This window comes from Podarcis bocagei (assembly GCF_964188305.1).
Source record: "Podarcis bocagei genome assembly, chromosome: 15".
Lineage (NCBI taxonomy): Eukaryota > Metazoa > Chordata > Lepidosauria > Squamata > Lacertidae > Podarcis > Podarcis bocagei.
The window spans coordinates 11,377,552-11,399,558 of record NC_138141.1 but is presented as its reverse complement, the minus strand read 5'-3'; the positions used below and the strand labels follow the sequence as shown (position 1 = coordinate 11,399,558).

The window sequence follows — 22,007 nt, the reverse complement described above, 5'->3', positions numbered from 1 at the left end:
CATCTTTCATTAAGCAGGGATGGGAACAAATCGCCTTCCAAATGCTGCTAGACTCCAACTCCCATCAACCTGGACCATTGGACATCCTGCCTGGGGCTGATGGGAGCTGGAGTCCAGCCACATTTGGAAAGCTGCAGGTCCCCCATCCTGTGGCTTTATTTTCCAGGCCGAATGCTTTGCCACTCAAGCTAGCCACTTGGCTCTTTTCACCTAGAAGTGCTATATAGGAACCGGGGACATGAACAGAGTAGCACACATAGATTCACAGAGATGGGAGGGGTCACGGGGGTCAGTCCACCGCTGCAATGCAGGAATCTCCCCCCCCCCCCCCGCAACATGTAGCTCAAACCCAGGACTCTAAGATTATGAGTCTCATGCTTTACCGACTGAGCTATACATGATCCCAGCCTCTGGTATTCAGAGGAATGGTACCCTGTGTGGTGGGACAGAGCCTCACTGTAACTTACCTGGGCAGTGCTGCAGCTAGTACACAGCCCTGAAACTCACTACCACCCTCTCTGCCCCATAAATGGTATCCCAATGGTATCGAGAGGGTAGTCCAGCCCCACAACACCAGCTGCTACAGATTCAGACAGAACTCACAGTCGCAGCTTCCTTCATTTCTCATCGGGCACTTTATTCAAATATAGCAGTAGTTGCCGCCGCAAACTTTCAATTTCCCCACAGATCTTCACTCTTCCTTCTCATCACCATGCGTGATGATGTAGCACAAGGATTTGTAGTCGATGTTTCCAGCCACGTCGATGGGAGCGACCGCAAACATTTGTTCTACCTAGGGAAGAAGGAACACAAAGTGGGGGTAAGAAGGCAGCGTTTGGCTGGCCTAATCAACCAGTCCCTGCCTTGGGACTCCGTCGTCATAGTTTCCCCCACCTCCTTGAGTCATGAGATTGGAAGGGGGAACCGTTCTTGAAGTTAAATAAATGTACCGTAAATTTCGCTCTATAACACACAGATTTTTTCTCCTCAAAAGTAAGGGGAAATGTCTGTGCGTGTTATTGAGCGAATGTGTGGTCCCTGGAGCTGACTCGCCGGAGCGCAGGGGCAAAAATAGGCAAAAATCAGGCAAAAATAAGATCGGGCGGGCGGGCGGAGGGAGGGAAGGAAGGCGGAAGCTGCTGCTTTCCTGCATTCTGCCTCAGGGTCTTACTGCCCACCCGCTTCTGTTGCTGCGTTTGCTCAAACTCAACAAAGAGCAGGGAATCCCCTGCCCTCCTGGCAAGCAGAGGGTTAAGGAAAGGATCGAGTCCTTCCTTCTGATTCTTTCCTAGTCACACTGTGTGCAGGCTCCAGCCCACCACCTCCTCCTCTCCGTGCTCTAGGGACTCGCAGGCAGCCGAAAAACATGCAGGTGGGAGAGAGAGAGAGAGGGCTGGCTTGGGTGGGTGGGGGGAACTTTTGCTTTGCTTTCCTCCCCCCCCCACCCCGTTAAACCCCTCTCCTGCATTGTTAGCCAGCTGCTTCTCCGCACACCCCTCTTGTGCTCCTTGTCCCTTCTGTGTTTTTCCTTCCCTCCCCATTTAAAACGTGGTGACAAAGCACGGATCCACATGGATCCTCAGGATTTTTGCATTGGGCTACTCCAAACTCACTGTCAGATCACATGTCTGTGGCCACAGCATGAACCACAAAAATCATACATCCACTGTTTCGTTTAGAATATTTTTTTTCTTGTTTTCCTCCTCTAAAAACTAGGTGCGTGTTATGGTCTGGTGCGTGTTATAGAGCGAAAAATACGGTATATTGCTTTCAAGATGGTTGTGGCTAAGAGCTTGCTAATACAGTTTCTTTATAAAAATACTAGAAATTCTACCTCCGCTGTCAGAGGCAGTAGGCCTCTGAAAAGCTGTTGCTAGGAATTGCAGGTGGGCAGAGTGCTGTTTGTGTGCATGTCCTTTAGGCATCTGGTTGGGCAGTGAGAACAGGATGCCAAATGAGATGGACCTCTGAGCCAGCAGACTTTTCTTACGTTAAATGGGAACAATATTTTTCATCGTTTGCTCATTGCTCGAGCAGAAAGCGGTATCTGAAAGCAGCAGAAGGGGTTCTGATAAAGGCCCTCAATCCAGCTATACGAATACCTTGATCTGCAATATTGTTGACGTTATGAAAGCTGAGATAAAAAGGCTCAGCTAAGGAAAGAGAGGGATTGATGGGATACATGGAAACTAGTAGCTAGGAATGACTGTCCAACACTTCAGTGGAGCTTTACTGCCTGTCAAACGCAAGAAGAATCAGGACAACGGTTTCATGAGTCCTCAGAACCCCAGGTGGCCACCATAGCTGTCAACTTTCAGATTTGAAAATAAGGGATCAGCAGCCTCACCTGTCCCGGGGGCAGTCTACAGGATATCTAACAATCCGGGATAGCAGCGGGAAGCAGCGGGAAATGGAGCTGGAATAAGGGAATTTCCCGCAAAAAAGGGAAGGTTATTAGCTATGGTGGCCACCTGTCTCCAGGGACAGAGGCAGACCTTGGGGTCTCTAATTCTACATCATAGTTGTGGCGCCCCTGATGCTCTACACCCAGGGCAGCCTAACTGGTCACGTTCTCCTCAATCTGCCTCTACCAGGGACCCTCTGGTAGGGCCTTTGATCAGAGAACAGATCAGAAGAATCTTGATTTGCATCAACCACTAGCTGTAGCAATAAAATAAAATGTACTGAAGATACAGGTAAAATTTTAACTATACAAAATACATTTTGGCGGTTTACAGCAATAATCAAATAATTGATCTTACTCAGAAACCAGAGCGCACAGAAATGCTGTTTACCTTCCTGCCACAGCAGTACCTATTTATCTACTTGCACTGGCGTGCTTTTGAACTGCTAGGTTGGCAGGAGCTGGGACAGAGCAACAGGAGCCTACCTAGTCGTGGGGATTTGAACTGCTGACCTTCTGATCGGCGAGCCCAAGAGGCTGTCGTTTAGACCACAGCTCTACCCGCATTCCTATGCCATATTAATACACCAATTTAAAGCTGTCTCCTAGGTTTGATGCTTGTGAAAGATTCCTGCTAAGAGGAAATTGGGATTTAAAGAGGGAGGGCAAGAAGCACGCTTTAACTAGTGCTAGACCAGAAAGAGTTGCCTCACCTCCTCAGCAGAGAACTTGTCCGCCTGAGTCATCAGGAGTTGCTTAAACCTGGAAAACAAATTGGAAATAAAAAGTCAGTGCTGTTCCGACACACCACCCAGAACTCTAATAGGAACCTAGAAAGTTGCCTTATACAGTGGTGCCTCGCAAGACGAAATTAATTCATTCCGCAAGTTTTTTCTTCTTGCGAGTTTTTCGTCTTGCGAAGCACGGTTTCCCATAGGAATGCATTGAAAATCAATCAATGCGTTCCTATGGAGACCGTCCGGGGACAGAGGGGAAGCGCCGCGGGCCTTCCCCTCTGTCCCCAGACCTGTTTTAAAGCAAGGGAAGGGGCAGCGGGGAGAATCACTTCTCCCCATTGCCGCCCCTTGGTTCAAAAGGGGTCCGGGGAGAAAGGGGAAGGCGCGTGCGCGCCTTCCCCTCTGTCCCCGGAGATTGCGGGGCTGGCAACGGGGAGAAGCGATCTTCTCCCCGCTGCCCCTTGCTTCAAAAGAGGTCCGGGGTGCGGGGGCAAGCTTTCCATAGGGAAATTCGTCTCGCGAGGCGTTTGTCTTGCGGGGCACCACTGTACTGTACCAGACCATTGTACCAGACCAGTATTGCCTGCACTGACTGGCAGCAGCTCTCCGGGTCTCCCTCCGCCCTAGGGATACCTGGGACATTTTGCTTGCTCTACCCATGAGCCATGGCCCTTCCCTGAAGTCTTCTCTGCTGAGGCTTGTATGGAGAAATCCTAGGAGGTTTCCTTATAATGAGTCAGGCCATTGGACCATCAAACTCAGTAGAGCCTACACTGACTGGCAGCAGCTGTCCAGGAGTTCAGACAAGGGTTCCTCCTAGTTTGACCTGAAGATGCCAGGAATGGGACCAGAGCTGATGCTCTTCCAATGAGCCATGGCTTTCTCACCCCAACCATTGATTAAGCCAATCAGACCCAGGGCTGTTTTTACCCGGGGGTGCAAGCTGCCTAAGCTCTTAACCACACACACCCCAGCCGGGTGATTGTGGTCGATGGGTCATTTCCATTCTCTTTTGTGGAACAGCTGCAGAATCAACGTATCCCGCGGCGCCCCCTAGTGGTGTATTTCATTTTCGCATAATCGCAAAAGACAGGAGTTATCGCTGCTGCTTTTTATTTTTCACTGTTTCCACTGTTCCCCTCCTTAACTCAACAACTGTGAGCTCTATAACTTTGACCTGCCCCCCCCCAAAAAAATTGGGGGCGCTGGGTGGATTTTTGCATCCCGGCACAGCATATGCTAAAGACAGCCCTTGATCAGACTTAATCCAATCAGAGCCCCATGGGCTTTACCCTGGATCTGAACTGTAGTTAATGTTCTTACTCATCTTTGTTCACACAGCCAGTTCCGTTGGGGTCAAATAACTTGAAGGCAGCAAGGATGGATTCCTCGGGATCAGTGCCTGTGGAAGAGAAGGATTGCTCAACATACAGCAAAGATCCTCAAAACGAGAGCAAGACCCCCTTTTGGTTGGGCAGGGAGTCTGGAAGATTTGACGTTCCAGGGAGGAAATGGAAAGTTAACAAAAACCAAACAATGGCGAGAGAGAGAGAGAGAGAGAGAGAGAGAGAGAGAGAGAGAGAGAGAGAGAGAGATCTCAAGGACAGAAAAGTATAATAACTGGCTCCTACACCTTAAGGCAGTGATGGCCAAACTTGGCCCTTCAGCTGTTTGGGGACTACAACTCCCATCATCCCTAGCTAACAGGACCAGTGGTCAGGGATGATGGGAATTGTAGTCCCAAAACAGAGGGCCAAGTTTAGCCCTCACTGCCTTAAGGGAACCGACTAATGGAATGGATTCACTTTTGCCTTTTCTCAAGAACTTTTTGCCAGTCCCAAAGACCTTCTGTGACTCATCCACTTGACCACTTAAATATATTTGTGAACATGAGGAAGTAACAGCAATGTTCATTCTGCAGTATGCTTATGTCATGATTTTCCATTGAGGTTGCACGCAACATAGCCCTAAGTTAAAGTCACTTCGTGGTGTGACAGGAAAAATGTTTTTGCACAAGAGAAAGCGTAAATAGGTTGCTGGTAACTTTCTTGCACAATCAGTTGCACAGCTTTCTGTCAGCACAACTGTTGCGCAACATTAAACTCACCTGTCCGTTTGGCACAGTGCCCTGGTGCTACCGGACAGAGAATGTTGGACACAAGGGCTCTGCTTGAATGGACAATTCCTACCCAAAGCCAGTGTGGTGTACAGTGGTATCTTGGGTTAAGAACTTAATTCGTTCTGGAGGTCCGTTCTTAACCTGAAACTGTTCTTAACCTGAAGCACCACTTTAGCTAATGGGGCCTCCCACTGCTGCCGCGCCGCCACTGTGTGATTTCTGTTCTCATCCTGAAGCAAAGTTCTTAACCCGAGGTACTATTTCTGGGTTAGCGGAGTCTGTAACCTGAAGCGTCTGTAACCCGAGGTACCACTGTAATGGTTAGAGTGTCAGACTAGGACTTGAGAGACCAACTTTCAAATCTCCACTCAGCCTTGAAGCCCACTGGGCGATCTTGGGTCTGTCACTGCCTCTCAGCTGAACCCACCTCATAAAGTGGGTTGTGGGGATTAATGAGAAGGGTGAGAACCATGGATGCCAACTTGAGCTCCTTGGAGAAAAAGGTGGGATGCAATAAACAAACAAACACCCTTTTTTAAGCACCCCTTCCGTATGACATGCATATTGTGCATTCATCCTGATTTGTTTTGCACAGGGTTTGTGGGGAGGCCAGAGGGCACCCACAATTTATCAAGTGTTCATTCTAATTTGTTTGTGGGGTGGCTAGATGATGTTGCATTGAGAAATCATTACCTGACCCTTCCAAGTGCATTTTCCTGCCAATTACCTTGCCGCAAACCAATTTTGAGGGGCAAAGTAGGTTTGTTGTACAAGAAGAAGAAGAGTTTGGATTTGATATCCCGCTTTATCACTACCCGAAGGAGTCTCAAAGCGGCTAACAATCTCCTTTTCCCTTCCTCCCCCACAACAAACACTCTGTGAGGTGAGTGAGGCTGAGAGACTTCAGAGAAGTGTGACTAGCCCAAGGTCACCCAGCAGCTGCATGTGGAGAAGCAGAGACGCGAACCCGGTTCACCAGATTACGAGTCTACCACTCTTAACCACTACACCACACTGGCTCTCAAATTAGCTTCAAATTAGCTTCAGTTGTGCAATCTCCATTTGCTGGCATGTGATTGAATCCTTCCTGAAAACAATGGCAGCCTGGAAATGCCCTTAGTGGTAAAACAGTTTTGGTTTTTTGGGGTTTTGGCCTCTTATTGCAGTATGTTCAGGAGTGTTGGGTGGAAATCAAGAGCTGTATTGAGGGTTAATGAGCAAGACTGAGGGTTAGTGAGCAAGGTCCTTGACTATGGCAGCACCAACTTACCATTCAATTTCTCCCCAAAGAGTGTTAAGAAGACCGTGAAGTTAATTGGCCCTTTCCCTTCCTTTAGCATCTCGTCCAGCTCTTCCTCCTTCACATTTATTTTCCCTGTAGAGAAAAAAGGAGGCCCTAGTAGTGAAATCCATGGACCTTTCCAGACATCCTGTTTATCGTTCATTCATGACTATTTGTGATCATGATGTTCTTGGGGCAGTTATCTGCAACCCTTCTTTCAATACAGATGGTGGACGTTGCACCAGGTTGGACAATACAGGTCTAATTTCTGAGATAAGCAAAACACCCCCTAACCTGGAACTTCTGGGGAATTTTTGTCCATCCTCAATCTTCAGAGACCCATATCAATTGCAAACCTTTATTGGCATATAGAACGTATTCTGAAAGGTTCGGTACACAGCAAAATCTGCATCAAACAATATATTAATAATAATAATTTTATTATTTATACCCTGCCCATCTGGCTGGGTTTGCCCAACCACTAACAATTAAAATACTGTTTTCTAACATTCATGAATCCTCATTGCATGTTGCAGAGACCTGGCTACTATCTTCCCCTTATCCCCACCCTGAGTTAACATAAGGAAGGCTACCTAACATTCGCCAGTGTGCCACTCCCTGCTAACAGCCAACTGATTAATGTACTGTACTTAGATCCAATTGTCTGATACAAAATTGTCAGTGCAAAAGAACATGTGTGGCTGATTCTATATGACTCTGCCCACAGGGGCATAGTAAAGTAATGGTAAAGGGACCCCTGACCATTAGGTCCAGTCGTGGCCGACTCTGGGGTTGCAGCGCTCATCTCGCTTTATTGGCCGAGGGAGCCGGCGTACAGCTTCCAGGTCATGTGGCCAGCATGACTAAGCCACTTCTGGTGAACCAGAGCAGCACACGGAAACGCCATTTACCTTCCTGCCAGAGTGGTATCTAATTATCTACTTGCACTTTGACGTGCTTTCAAACTGCTAGGTTGGCAGGAGCAGGGACCGAGCAACGGGAGCTCACCCTGTTGCGGGGATTCGAACCACCGACCTTCTGATCAGCAAGTCCTCTGTGGTAGAGACATATAATTTTTGCCATTTCCTTCTTGAATCCTCACCCTCCCACACCTTTGCGCACAAAATTTGGTGAACCATATCAGCCCTGGTCTACATTCTACAGACTTCCCAGGGTTTCTAGCTTTGGTGATAATGTCATTTGAATACATGTCTCCCCTTAAAACAACTTTGCCACTGGCATTTTTAGCTCGTCTCCTCCTCCTTCTGTGCTAGAAGAGGAAAAAAGAGCTCTCCAAAGTTAGGAAGGATGCACATACCACCACCCTGTGTACTAGAAATAAAGCTGAGATCTGCAGACCCCTTTCTGAAAGTGACAAGCTGTTTATCAAAAATGACACCATCCAGAGATGAAGGACCGTCAAGTGGTCATGGCTCCAGAAATAACATGCACCAAGTCCTCAGAGGCTCTGAAGATAAGCAAGTGGGCATTAGAAAGGTCACTGCGAATTTTTGGACATAGGAAACTTCCTTATACTGAGTCAGACTATTGGTCTATCTCACTCAGTATTGCTGTACTGACTGGCAGGAGCCCTCCAGAGTTCCAGGCAACAGTCTCTCCCATCTGAGGATTGAACTTGGGATCTTCTGTATGTAAAGCAGATTCTCTACCACTGCGCTACAGCTCTTTCCAGTTGTGAATGTTGCTTTTAGTAAATAGCAATTGCTTCTCCCTAAAGCAGTACCAACCTGGTGCCCTGCAGATGTTTTGGACTACAACTCCCATCACCCCCCTAGCTTTGCATGCCGAAAGTGCCAGGATCAATCTCTGGCATCTCCCGTTTTGTATGTTCCTTTGTCAGTTTTAGGGACGCGGGTGGCGCTGTGGTCTAAACCACAGAGCCTGGGGCTTGCCGATCAGAATGTCGGCAGTTCGAATCCCCGCAACGGGGTGAGCTCCCATTGCTCGGTCCCTGCTGCTGCCCACCAAGCAGTTCGAAAGCACCTCAAAGTGCAAGTAGATAAATAGGTACCACTCTGGTGGGAAGGTAAACGGCGTTTCCGTGCGCTGCTCTGGTTAGTCATGGCTTAGTCATGCTGGCCACATGACCCGGAAGCTGTACGCCGGCTCCCTCGGCCTATAGAGTGAGATGAGCGCCGCAACCCCAGAGTCGTCTGCAACTGGACCTAATGGTCAGGGGTACCTTTACCTTTTGTCATTTTTAAAGATGAAGATTACAATAATCTCTCTCTGGCAGAGACTCTGAATCCAGGCCTGGCTATTTGGCACTGTTTTTCCTTGTACCAGTTAGTTGCTTAATATTTTTCTTTTTTAAAAAATCATCTGAACTTTTGAAGAGTGCAATTTCATGGTGACCGGAGGCACTCACCCAGCTGACCATATGTCTCTTTCAAGTCTGATTTGCTGATAATGCCATCACGATTCTGGTCAATGCAGCTGAATGCCTTGGGAAAAGATAAGGAAAGTTAAATCTACTCTCTCTATTTCTCAAGTTTAATTCCTTTCTGCCACATAATAAGAACATACACACCCACACAAATATTTTCCATTCCCCTGCCTGCATCTACTCCTCATTGTTATCTCTCCAGAGAAGGGCAAAAGTGATTATAGCGCTTCATTAGTTGAGCAGCCCTTGGTTGTTTCACAAGTCATGCAAACCAGTAGAGTTGGGGGTTGCATGTTATAAGCCTGTAATTCAAGTGTAAAATCTACCTTGAGTGGGCTTCTCCGTCCCCACATCACCTTCCTGTTTACCCTCCAAGAGTTGTTTTTCATTTGGGTTGTCTCCAATTGACTTCTACTCAGCACAGACCCATTTAAATTAATGGCTCTTGTCAGTTTGCATTTCTTAGTACGGAAAGTATTGATCTGATGTGTAGAGATCTCTCCTATTCTAATTAATTCAAGAGGGTTCTGGAAGCTTCTCTGTGTGAAAGAAACAAGCAGAAGGTTCATGGTGTTTGGGTTATTCCTTCAGAGAAGCTGAGTACAGCTGACTTAAAGGTGTTTACGTTTTTACTCTGCTAACTATACGTTGGACTTCTGCTCTGGATCAATGAGTAGAATACATGACAGCTCTAACTTATTCAAACCTCCTGATTTCAGTGAGTCTGCTCTGAATATGACTAGCATTGGATAAAATCCGTGATTTAAAGCATGTAATAATTTTGTTTTTAAAATAAATCTCTATATAATCTCTAGCATATAAAAACAAACAAAAACAGGAATTCAAACAAATAAAAACAGGATGCAACCTTAAGGGAAAGTCTGAAGCATCTGAAGAAACTGGTGGCTGCTGTTTTATGTACAGCAAACGGAATGTTTTCAGTAAAAGGTAAAAAGGTAAAGGACCCCTGGACAGTTAAGTCCAGTCCAAGGTGACAATGGGGTTGCGGCGCTCATCTCGCTTTCAGGCCGAGGGAGCTGGTGTTTGTCCACAGACAGCTTTCTGGATCATGTGGCCAGCATGACTTAACCGCTTCTGGCACAACAGAACACCGTGATGGAAACCAGAACACACGTAAACACTGTTTACCTTCCTGCTGCAGCGGTACCTATTTATCTACTTGGACTTGTGTGCTTTTGAACTGCTAGATTGGCAGTATCTGGGACAGAGCAACGGGAGCTCACTCCGTCGTAGGGATTCAAACCGCCAACCTTCTGATTGGCAAGCCCAAGAGGCTCAATGGTTTAGACCACAGCCCCACCCGTGTCCCTGGTAGTCTACAATACAGGAGCGGGAGCAGAAAATTCCCATTTTCAGTTCACTGCACTGTGGTATTCTGTAGAGTGTTGTGCCATGAGAAGAGTTCCCCCAAATTCACATGACCTTTCAGGTCTATACAGGGACAGTTGGAGGGTGACTGTCTGTGGTAGGGATTGGTAGACCTGTCCGTTTCAGTTTCTCTAAATTTCTTGGGGGGTTTTTTTGCCATCTTAAGTTCAGTTCTCTACATTTCCACACCAGTTTACAATATTTTCTTCTTCTTCTTCTTTTTTAAAAAAGAGTCCTCCTGAAAAATCACCAGCATTTTATTGCACATTTCTCCTAATTTACACTTTTCAAAATGCAACTTTGCCCAATATGCACATTTTCCTAAAGCAATTACTCATAGCATAACACATTTCTGTATGCCATTTTCACCAATAAATGCATTCTCATGTGCACCTCACCCCAGTATATGCATCTTGGTTCCCATTACTTGGCTGGAGATCAGCACTGCAAAACCAGAGCAGTGAGAATTTTGAAGGATAGCTGTCCTTCAGTTTGCATATCTTTTCAAGGAAGTGTGAAAGAATTAAGTTCACCTTTAAATGCAAAGTGAACTGCATTCTCTCCCATCCCTAGTCTGCAGGTCTCATGCTGAATTGCCTCTTGCATTTCAGAACCCTGATCATGTACAGAGGTGACATAGTCAAAATAAAAAAATTCCTTCCAGTAGCACCTTAAAGACCAACTAAGTTCGTTCTTGGTATGAGCTTTCGTGTGCATGCACACTTCTTCAGATACACTGAAACAGAAGTTGCCAGATCCTTCTATATAGTGAGAAGGTGGGGAGGGGTATTACTCAGAAGGGTGGTGGGAATGGGAGATTGGCAGATAGCTGAGATGAGCCTGTTGACAACTCTTAACGACTGTAATAGGTCTTACAGGAAACAGGCAAACAGCAAACAGGCCAAACCTTATGCCAAAGAATCAACGGACATAAATCTGACATCAAGAATCACAAAACAGAGAAACCAGTAGGAGAACACTTCAATCTCCCAGGACATTCTATACAAGATCTCAAAGTAGCTGTTTTACTACAAAGGAATTTCAGAAATAGACTGGAAAGAGAAGCTGCTGAATTGCAACTCATTACCAAACTTAAAACCATGGAGAGACCTGGTCTGAACAAAGACATTGGATTCTTATCTCATTATACATGACTAAGCCATTTCTCACCTTCTCACCCCTTGCCTTTTCCTGTAAGACCTATTACAGTCGTTAAGAGTCGTCAACAGGCTCATCTCAGCTATCTGCCAATCTCCCATTCCCACCACCCTTCTGAGTAATACCCCTCCCCACCTTCTCACTATATAGAAGGATCTGGCAACTTCTGTTTCAGTGTATCTGAAGAAGTGTGCATGCACACGAAAGCTCATACCAAGAACTAACTTAGTTGGTCTTTAAGGTGCTACTGGAAGGAATTTTTTTATTTTGACTATGGCAGACCAACACGGCTACCTATCTGTAAGAGGTGACATAAAGAGACATATGAACTCCATCTCTTTGTGGCTCAGTGGCAGAGCTTTGCATGAAGAACAACAGCCCAGATTCAGTCCCTGACTTCTCCAGGTTGGCAGCTGTGGCAGACTCCCATCTGAAACCTCAGAGTTACCACCATGTAGCAAAGACTTATTCCCACTGCCAGGTAAAATAGATCTGACTCACAGAGTCCACCTTTGTCACTTTTACTCCTTTGGATACAGGCTGAGTTCAGGCTTGGAACTCATTTCCTTGGCTGGACAGGAAAACAACCCCTGAGCACCTCACCTCCTTGAACTCTTGGATCTGCGACTGCTCAAACATGGAGAAGACATTGGAGGAGCTCCTCTGGGCATGCTTTGCGGCAGCTTTGCTCCGAGTCCCGGCTTTTCTGCTGGCCTGAACAACAAAAAGAAGAAGAAGAGTAACAGGTTACAACAGCACCAGTCAGTACACCTGACACATTGGGAAGACGTAAACCACAGCACTCATTATGCTTAGCCCAACTAGCAGACTGGAGAGACAAGATCCAGCACACTCATTTCATTAGTGCTAAGATTTACACTCGCACAACTTCCCCCACCTTCTCCCCTCTCTCTCTCTTCCCAAAACTGCTCCAGAGGATTGAGGGATCCACAGAACAGATTTAGGGGGTGGGGAAGGGAAGGGAGGAAAGTTCCATTGCACTAGCATAAATCCTTGTGAAAACAGAACTGTTTTCTTAATGTGACATTGGCTACAACTCTAGATAGTGTGTCGGCTGCAGTGTGCAGGTGTGTTGTGTGAAGGCCCCTCCCAGGGCTGGAATAGGGGTTATTTAACCTCAGGTTTGCTGGTAAAACTGAATTACTGCATCGCAAAATGATGCACATCTAAAAAGTGTGTCGCCAACATGAAAAAGTTGGAGAGCTCTGTTTGGAAAGCTCTGCCCTAGGGGATTAGTTGTAGGCTCAGGTTACTGAATCATCAAATTGTAGAGTTGGTCGAGGTCCTGAGGGTTATCTAGTTCAACCCCCTGAAATGCAGGAATCTCAATCTCAATTTTTAATTCACCTGCTGAACATTGGATAGATTTGCTCTGCGATAGCCTATCCTGCCCTGGCTTCCAAAGCTGACAAAAAGCACATACACAAACTTGAATATGTTCACTGGACGCTTTAATCCCACACTGGATAAGGTTGCCGTATTATGGAACTGCTGCAATTCAAAAACACATTTACATCACAATCAGATGCACATCCTAACTGATTCAGGGAGGGTTACTTTCTAGTAACATGTTTAGGACTGCAATCTTGGCAGCCACTAACAATCGGTGTGTTATAGGGAATGGGGATGAAGGAGAGCAGTCCACTGGCATGTGTGTATTTAGGGATGAACAGCGGACAAGTATTTAGAATGAGGAAACCTGTTCTAAACATCTCCAGAAGTTGTTGGACTACAGATCCCATCATGCCTGACAAAATTGTGCCACAGATTCCCCATCCCTGGGGAAGAGGCATCTAACCTACAAACCCATTCAGAGAACCGGGAGAGGGAACTGAAAGCTGAAGAAATTTGTGGCATATGTGTGTACAGTGGTGCCTCGCAAGACGAAATTAATTCGTTCCGCAAGTTTTTTCTTCTTGCGAGTTTTTCGTCTTGCGATGCACGGTTTCCCATAGGAATGCATTGAAAATCAATTAATGCGTTCCTATGGAAACCGCCTTCAGACCAGGTCCGGGGACAGTCTGTCCCCCGACCTCTTCTGAAGGCTGGGGGGGGGACAAGGGCTTTTCTTCCCACCCCCAGCATTTAAAAAAACCCCGGGACAGCGGAGGACTTCTCTGCTGTCCGGGGCGATCTTAAAATGCTGGCGGGCGGCATTTTAAAATCGCCCGGGACAGCGGAGGACTTCTCCGCTGTCCGGGGCGATGTAAAAGCCCCTGGGAAGGCAGGCAGGGGGGACAAAGACTTTTTCCCCCCGCCCGCCTGCAGAAGAGGTCCTGGACCTCTTCTGAAGGCGGGCGGGGGGCGAAAGTCTTTGCCCCCCCCCGCCTGCCTTCAAAAGCCGTCCGGGAAGGCAGGCAGGGGGGAGCAAAGACTTTCGCCCCCCGCCCGCCTTCAGAAGAGGTCCTGGACCTCTTCTGCAGGCGGGCGGGGGGCAAAAGTCTTTGTCCCCCCTGCCTGCCTTCCCAGGGGCTTTTACATCGCCCCGGACAGCGGAGAAGTCCTGGACCTCTTCTGAAGGCGGGCGGGGGGGGCGAAAGTCTTTGCTCCCCCCCGCCTGCCTTCAAAAGCCGTCCGCGATAGCGGGAAGCTCTTCCCTGCTATCCCGGACTGCTTTTAAAATGCTGGCGGTGGGGAGCAAAGCCTTTCGTCCCCCGCCGGCCTTCCTGGACCTCTTCTGAAGGCCGGAGGGGGGGAAAGGCTTTGCTCCCCACCAGCAGCATTTAAAACAGGTCCCCAGAGATTTCCCTATGGGCTTTCATCTTGCGAAGCAAGCCCATAGGGAAATTCATCTTGCGAAGCGCCTCCAAAACAGAAAACCCTTTCGTCTTGTGGGTTTTCCGTCTTGCGAGGCATTCGTCTTGCGGGGTACCACTGTACACACCAACTTAATTTTAAAAAGCAAGCATCCTGGATTATTTCCCTGACAGGCAAAACAGGACACAAGCAGGACTGGGTGCTACCAGGGAGAGGTACCATCTCCTGTTTCTTCATAGTTGCATCCTTCCAAACGTGAGCGAATATTCGCCACCATCCCTTGGGTATTAGATCTTCCCAGTCATTGCACAGACAACACCCTTTCTCCATCTCTCACTTGCCTGCATACAGGCTGAACCTGTAAACATTAGGAAGAACTTCTTGACAGTAAGAGCTGTTCGACAGTGGAATTTGCTGCCAAGGAGTGTGGTGGAGTCTCCTTCTTTGGAGGTCTTTAAGCAGAGGCTTGACAACCATATGTCAGGAGTGCTCTGATGGTGTTTCCTGCTTGGCAGGGGGTTGGACTCGATGGCCCTTGTGGTCTCTTCCAACTCTATGATTCTATGATTCTATGATTCTATGAACTATTGCTCTCTCCCTTTGCTTAGTTTCTCCTTCTTCCTCGGTGGGACAGGGTAACAGTTCAACCTTTATGTGTGATCAACCAAAAGCTCAGTGCTATGAAGAATATATGCAAAAGCAGAGAGACAGAGCGTACTCACCATTCTGGATGTCCTTCTGAAGAACAGAGAAGTTCTGGATGGTGTCAAGCATCAGCTCAGGCTATATCCCACAGCTTATCACTTGGTGAGCTAAATCAGGAGCCTGGTGGCAGGAGGAGAGAGCCAAACTTGGCAGTCCCCAGTGCTGAGAAGTGATAAGGTTTGGATGTCATAGTGCATTGTAGGCTTTGCTGATGGAGGGAGGAGGCATTCCTGAGCCGAGTGTTCCACTCTGAATGGAGTCTCCCATCTTCCTTCTCTCTGCAGTAGTGCCAGGATTATCATTATTTCGGCCTGTATTTAAATGTTACTATATATATGACCTTTAGGTCCTTGCTTTCTTTCTGTCTCCTTCCTTGCTAAGGATGAGGGAACCTGTCAATTTTAGTTTCTCATTTTTCCAATCCTAAATTCAGTTCTCTATACTCATTTCTGCTTCAGTTTGCAAGGAAAAGGCAGCAGGGGGTGGAACCCCCATGGAAATTCACCAGCATTTTACTTCACATTTCTAATATATGCATTTTGTGTATACAATTTTGCCTAACAGACACATTTTTGCAAAGCAATTTTCCCTAATACAGTGGTACCTCAGGTTACATACGCTTCAGGTTACATATGCTTCAGGTTACAGACTCCGCTAACCCAGAAATAGTACCTCGGGTTAAGAACTTTGCTTCAGGATGAGAACAGAAATCGGGTTCCGGCGGCGTGGCAGCAGCAGGAGGCCCCCATTAGCTAAAGTGGTGCTTCAGGTTAAGAAAAGTTTCAGGTTAAGAACGGACCTCCGGAACGAATTAAGTACTTAACCCGAGGTACCACTGTATAATGCATTTTTGTATGTTACTTTGTAAGACGCCTTATAATTAGAGGGGGCATTTAAAATTGTCCCTTGAAAGAGGAATTCCTATGCGCCATAAATTTGACGGGCTATCTAGTCCAAGCAGGATTTAAAGATACACATAGGAACCTAGTCAGAATCCTGGCCGATCTAGACCTTCAGGCAGGGGACATTTCTGCCTTACCTGGAGATCCCAGGGATCAAACCTAAGACCTTATGCATGCAAAGTTCTACCTTGAAGTTGCCCAGCAATCTCTTCCTTTTTTAGGATTATGGCTGCATGCACACCATATATTTAAAGCAGACACACCCCGAAAGAATCCTGGGAACCATAGTTTGATAAGGGTGCTGGTGTTTTAACTCTGTGATGGGTAAACTACAGATCCCAGGATTCTCTGAGATTGGTGCATAGTATGTACTCAGCCAATGTTACCTGCTTCTGATCCTTTTGACGGTTGGTTGTTGCCTGTGGAATTTGCTACACACCTGTGGCCTCACCACACTTACAGATAGTTCTTTCTTTCTCTAAAACATGAATGCTTGGAATTCCACAGAATTCGAGAAGACAGCATACACAATACAGTTGCAGTTTTGTTCTCCAGCATTACAAAGAATCAAGGGCTGACTTCGTTCTTTCAAATTTCAGCAGCGCCCCCTTGCAAGGCCAAAATTTGGTGCACCCATCTCTCACCTTCCATTCTACTTGTGCGCTATGTCATAGTTGTGATGCCCTGCGGTGCCCCCCCAACTCTGCACCCAGTGGACGGGTGGACCGGTCATGCTGCCTTAAACCCGCCTCCGAGAGAATATCTGGCCAGGTGGGACATTCTGGGCTTACGCTGAAGTTTCTGCACCTAGCAGCTCCAAAAATACTGAAATTAAAATGCATTGCCATTTTTGAAATGTGCTTTTTGGACCAGGAGACATTTGCTGCAGCTGTTTCTACCACTGGCTTATGCTCCTTGAAGGTTTGCTTTGCGATGAAATGGGGCTTTTAACGTGTGTATATTTGCACAGAAATATACCGTATTTTTCGTCCCATAGGACGCACCTAGTTTTTTGGGGGAAAATAAAGGGGGAAAATTTTTCTTTTATTTCCCCCCCAAAGCAGGTCGGGGAAACCGAACCAGGTCGAGGAACAGAGGAATGGCGGCGCTGCGCCTCCCTGCTGTCCCCCGAGCTTGTGGGGCTGGCCCATGTCTGCCCGGTGCGAGGGGCGCTCTGTTTCAGGGTGCCCTGCCCGCCGGGCGGCAGGCTGCTATCCGCAGCGTGGGGAGCTTTGCGGGGAACTCCTGCAAGGCTCCCTACGCTGCGGATGTCTGCCGGGTGCGGGGGGCGCTCTGCTTCAGGGCGCCCCTCGCGCTGGGCGGCAGGCTGCTATCCGCAGCCTAGACATCCCTGCGGGACCTCCCGCAGGGCTGCCTAGGCTGCGGATGTGTTCCCGAAGCGCCGGGCACTCTGCTTTCAGGACGCCCGGCGCTCCGGGAAGCAGGCTGCTATCCGCAGCCTAGACAGCCCTGCGGGACCTCCCACAGGGCTGCCTAGGCTGCGGATGTCTTCCTGAAGCCTGGAGAGCGAGAGGGGTCGGTGCGCACCGACCCCTCACGCTCTCCAAGCTTCAGCAAAAGCCTGCATTCGCCCCATAGGACACACCCAGATTTCCCCTTCATTTTTGGAGGGGAAAAAGTGCGTCCTATAGGGCGAAAAATACGGTACTTGTTAGGTGCAGCTTATTCTACTGCTGTGGCACAAAGTTAGGTCAAGCTGCGCTGGATAAAATTCTGCATTCTTTACAAGATAGGTATTATTCTACTGAGGAGAATGAAAAACAGCATACAGACACCATTTCATGGGCACATTTCATGACAGGTTTATATGTTATATAATAGAACACTTGTGACAGCCAGGCCTTCTGACCAATTACACCAATTTGTACCAGCTCCACTGACAGCCTAATTGTTTTCATACCCTATTTCCAGTAGGCTTTTAAAGCCATACAGTGTGGTTTGGGACCAGGTTGTCTGAAGAACCATCTACACCTGTGTACTAACATCAGCACCCGAGGTTCTGCTCTTTTAAGACCTGTAAGATTAGAAAGTACCGGGGACATGGCCTTTTCTGTGATGACCCCACTGCTTTGGAACTCCATCTTTCAAAACATTAAAGATGGTTTAGGAGTGATTACAAGTTAGCATTGCCTACCTGAGGGTAAGCTACTTCCCACGGTTGTGAGTTAAATCCATGTGCACTGCCCTGATGTTAGGCTGGGATGGAAGTGTCATAAATGAACTATTCTGCTCATATGCAACTGCATAATGACTGTATGGAGAACCTCCAGTTTTCATTGTGCTAGAAGAGGTACAGTTTTACAATGCTATATGGCGTGGACATCAGTGGGGGGGGGGACCTAACAAGGCAAGGAGAGAACCCCAAACTGGGTCTTTGTTGTCACCAGCTTGTCTTGATCTGAAAAGGGGGAAAGTCAAATATAATAATTGGCTGTTGTTGGGCAGGGTAGGATACCGAGGGTGGGATAATATAATGGATTGGAGTCTCTTAGAACAGCCCCCCCCCCTTTTTACAAATCTCAACTGTCTGTAATCCTGTTCTTACTTACCTGGGAGTAAGACCCACCAAATATAGTGGAATTTACATCCAAGTAAATACGCATAGGATTGCCATTGCTTTGTACTCCACTCCACACTGTAACGCAGGCGTAAGGTTTGATAAACAAAAACAAAAAGATACGACAGGGGCAAGTTTAAAAATATTTTTTTGTTTTTTTATTCTTATTATTTTTTAATATAAAAGGGCCCCTGGATCCATAAGCAGGATAGCAGGAGACAGAGGAAAAAGAACCAAAAAAAGTGGGAAATAAACAATATTATGACAGTGAGGAGAGATAATCTGGGTCAAACATCTGTACGAGCTGAAATCAGGGCGATCAAACTTTCTGTAGTTGCTGCTGAGGGATGCCCAAGACATTACATTTTAAAAACAGAATGGACCCGTCTTCAGTAAATCTTAGGAGCTTCCAGACTGAAGCCTGTTACTTTCCCACTTCAAGTCACACATGCAATTGCAACTCACCTTTCGCCCTGTGGCAGGTTTAACATGCTTGCAGGTGGAGGGGTCTGGTTTCATCCCACTATGTCCCATGCACACTAGTGGACTCATCACAGGTGGGCAAGCAGTGTCCCAGAGAAATGACTTCCCCCTGACCCAAGTGCTTACCTATCTGGTTATGCATCACACACATCTCTTTGAGGTGTGCAAAGCCTTGGAACTGAATTTGTTTCAAGGTCTGTATATTACTTCCTGTGTATTACTTGCTGGTCTGTATATTACTGTCTGTAATTGCGGTCTGTATATTACTTGCGGTCTGTATATTACTTGCTTTCCAGAATTATTGAAACAAGGGTGGGATCCAGGCAAGGCGAGCTATACCCAAGCAGACAACTCTCGAGTCATAAAATGTTTTACGGCCTTTGCTTGCTCTCTTGGGCCCTGTTCAGTCTCAAGCTCCCTCCATGTTAATGGTGACTGATTCTTTTTCTAAAAAGCGACATAGAGATGGTCCAGGATATCTGTCTCTGTGGCAATGACAGTTTGGTCTGGCGATAGTATTGGGACTAGATTGCAAGCTTTGGATTTAAATCTGGAGAAGGTGGAAAGTGCCGGAAATAATGCAAAAACCTGACTTTTCACTTGGGCTCTTCTGCTGATGAGGACCCCGGTCTGTGCTCAAGCTGACTCGCAAACTCACATGGAAACCATTAGTGTCTTGGAAACCAGATGAGGAGGAGAAGGTTGGAGAATGTGTCTACTCAAAGTTGCCTTCTCTGCACTATGCTCATCAGTGGCTGATAACGGCAGCTTGAATTGCACCTTCCCAACCTCATTTACTGAGGAAGAAACCGTACTTTGCAACTAGATGCCATTTTGCCCAGATCCCTGCTTCCTGAGCTGTCCAACAAAGAAAAGAAAGAAAGCAAAACTTATTCCCTTCCTGACTTCCCATCCCTGCAACACCACCTCTCCAAACAGCCCCCCCCCTGTACTATGAGAAGCTGCTTATTGCATAAATTGAAACCCTCCCCAGAGCTTGCAGGAGTGGAGAAGGTTTTAAGGACAGAAAGGAGAGACTATTTTTGCATGGTTATTGTGTTGTGTAGAGGCAGAGGTTCGGAGGAACCGACACCACTCCATTCCCTCCCCCTTCCCCACCCCCCCAGGAAAACCTTCCGTCTTCTGGTTCTGCTTCCTTGGCACACCCTGAAACACCTCAGCCTGGCAGTGGGTGGAGGGGGCACTTCCCAGGTCGGTGGCATCCCTTTCACGGTCCTTTCGCAGTGGCATTTCATTGGCCAATCATGCACGCCATCTTGCACGCGACTGCCGAGATGAGAGCCGCTCCCCTGCCACTGCCTTCCTCCGACTGCAGGAAGGTGATGTCGCAGTCCGGTGTAAGTTGCCTGACTGCTGCGTGGAACCGATCTTTGAAGCTGGGTCAAAAAAGAGAGAGATAAAGACAAGGGGAGAAATTGAGAAGGGAAATCCACCTCTCTACATAAATCTGTCTGGGTTTTAGGAATGAACATACGTTGACTTCCAGTTCTCTCCATTCCTCGTTTTTCTCCACAGCAGGTTGCAGATTTATTACTGTTTTTTAAGTCCTCACGAAAACTAATCAGCATTTTAGTGCGCATATACTGTATTTTTCGCTCTATAAGATGCACTTTTCCCCTCCTAAAAAGTAAGGGGAAATGTGTGTGCGTCTTATGGAGCGAATGCAGGCTGCGCAGCTATCGCTGAAGCCAGGAGAGCAAGAGGGATCAGTGCGCAAGAGGGATCAGTGCGCACCGGCTCTAGGGATAGCTGCGTGAAGTCTCTTCAGGGCAATGGGAGGAGCGCTCCTCCTGCCCTGAAGAGGATTGGCACGGCTATCCCAGAAGCCAGAACAGCAAGAGGGATCGCTGCTTTCGCTGCACAGCAATCCCTCTTGCTGTTCTGACTTCGCTTCGCTGGAGAGGAGGTGCGCAGAGAGGGAAAGCTGCGCAGCACACCTTCAGCAAAACGGGAGGAGAAACAGAGCCCCTTCCCTTTCTCCTCCCGCTTTGCTGGAGAGGCGCTGCGCATAGAGGGAGAGAAGTTTTTCGTGTGTGTTCTCCTCTAAAACTAGGTGCGTCTTATGGTCAGGTGCGTCTTATAGAGCGAAAAATACGGTGTGCAGTGGTACCTCAGGTTACAGACGCTTCAGGTTACATCTGCTTCAGGTTACAGACTCCGCTAACCCAGAAATATTACCTTGGGTTAAGAACTTTGCTTCAGGATGAGAACAGAAATCGTGCAGCAGTGGCGCAGCGGCAGCAGGAGGGCCCATTAGCTAAAATGGTGCTTCAGGTTAAGAACAGTTTCAGGTTAAGAACAGACCTCCAGAACGAATTAAGTACTTAACCCGAGGTACCACTGTATATACAGTCATACCTCGGGTTGAAGTCGCTTCAGGTTAAGCCTTTTCGTGTTGTGCTCCGTGGCAAACCGGAAGTAATGGAGCACATTACTTCCGGGTTTCGCCACTCGCGCATGCGCAGACACTCAAAATGACGTCATGAGCATGCGCGGAAGCGGCAGATTGTGACCCACACATGCACAGACGCGGGTTGTGTTCGCTTCAGGATGCGAACGGAGCTCCAGAACGGATCCCATTCACATCCAGAGGTACCACTGTATTCTTTTTTTAAGTCCTCACGAAAATTCATCAGCATTTTAGTGCGCACAATTTTGCCTAATATACACATTTTGGCAAAGCACTGTAATCTAATATGATGCATTTTGTATGTATGTTTCACTAATGCATTCATGCGCACGCTTTTATCTACACTATTGTACACATTACTTGGCTGGAGAACTGCACTGTAATTACGGACAAGAGAACATTTCCAAAATTTCACTTCACATCATGTTTTGGAAAGGGCAAATTTGGTAAATTCACCTTAAAATACGAAATGTATCAAATCCCCTCCCAACTCTACTGAACATTGAGACCTTCTCTAGAGACCCATCTCTAGCTGTCCTCTGCCAAGCAGACCTGGTATCAGCACCTGACATGCTACGCCAGGTACCAAGGCACTGGCACTTCAGCAGAACCCATTGGAACTGGACCCAGTGGT

The 22,007-nt window shown here is 47.4% G+C and overlaps 2 protein-coding genes across 8 annotated transcripts in view; both read right to left on the bottom strand.

The window, feature by feature from the left end:
* Nucleotides 1-616: 616 nt before the first annotated feature.
* Nucleotides 617-15,048, bottom strand: MYL7 (myosin light chain 7). Its single transcript, XM_081171879.1, has 7 exons — nucleotides 14,997-15,048; nucleotides 12,100-12,210; nucleotides 8,932-9,007; nucleotides 6,531-6,635; nucleotides 4,465-4,543; nucleotides 3,118-3,166; nucleotides 617-793 (listed from the first exon to the last, which is right to left on the bottom strand). The coding sequence occupies exons 1-7, from the start codon at nucleotides 14,997-14,999 to the stop codon at nucleotides 692-694; spliced, it is 525 nt and encodes a 174-aa protein (XP_081028005.1). The 5' UTR covers nucleotides 15,000-15,048; the 3' UTR covers nucleotides 617-691.
* Nucleotides 15,049-18,590: 3,542 nt separating this feature from the next.
* The window catches only part of GCK (glucokinase), a 53,141-nt gene continuing 49,724 nt past the window's right edge, over nucleotides 18,591-22,007 (bottom strand). For all 7 annotated transcript variants that reach the window (XM_081171737.1, XM_081171739.1, XM_081171740.1 and 4 more), the window contains one exon: nucleotides 18,591-20,339. In XM_081171737.1, the coding sequence (XP_081027863.1) occupies nucleotides 20,195-20,339 (145 nt within the window). In that variant the 3' untranslated portion in view covers nucleotides 18,591-20,194. The remainder of the gene's footprint in view (nucleotides 20,340-22,007) is intronic.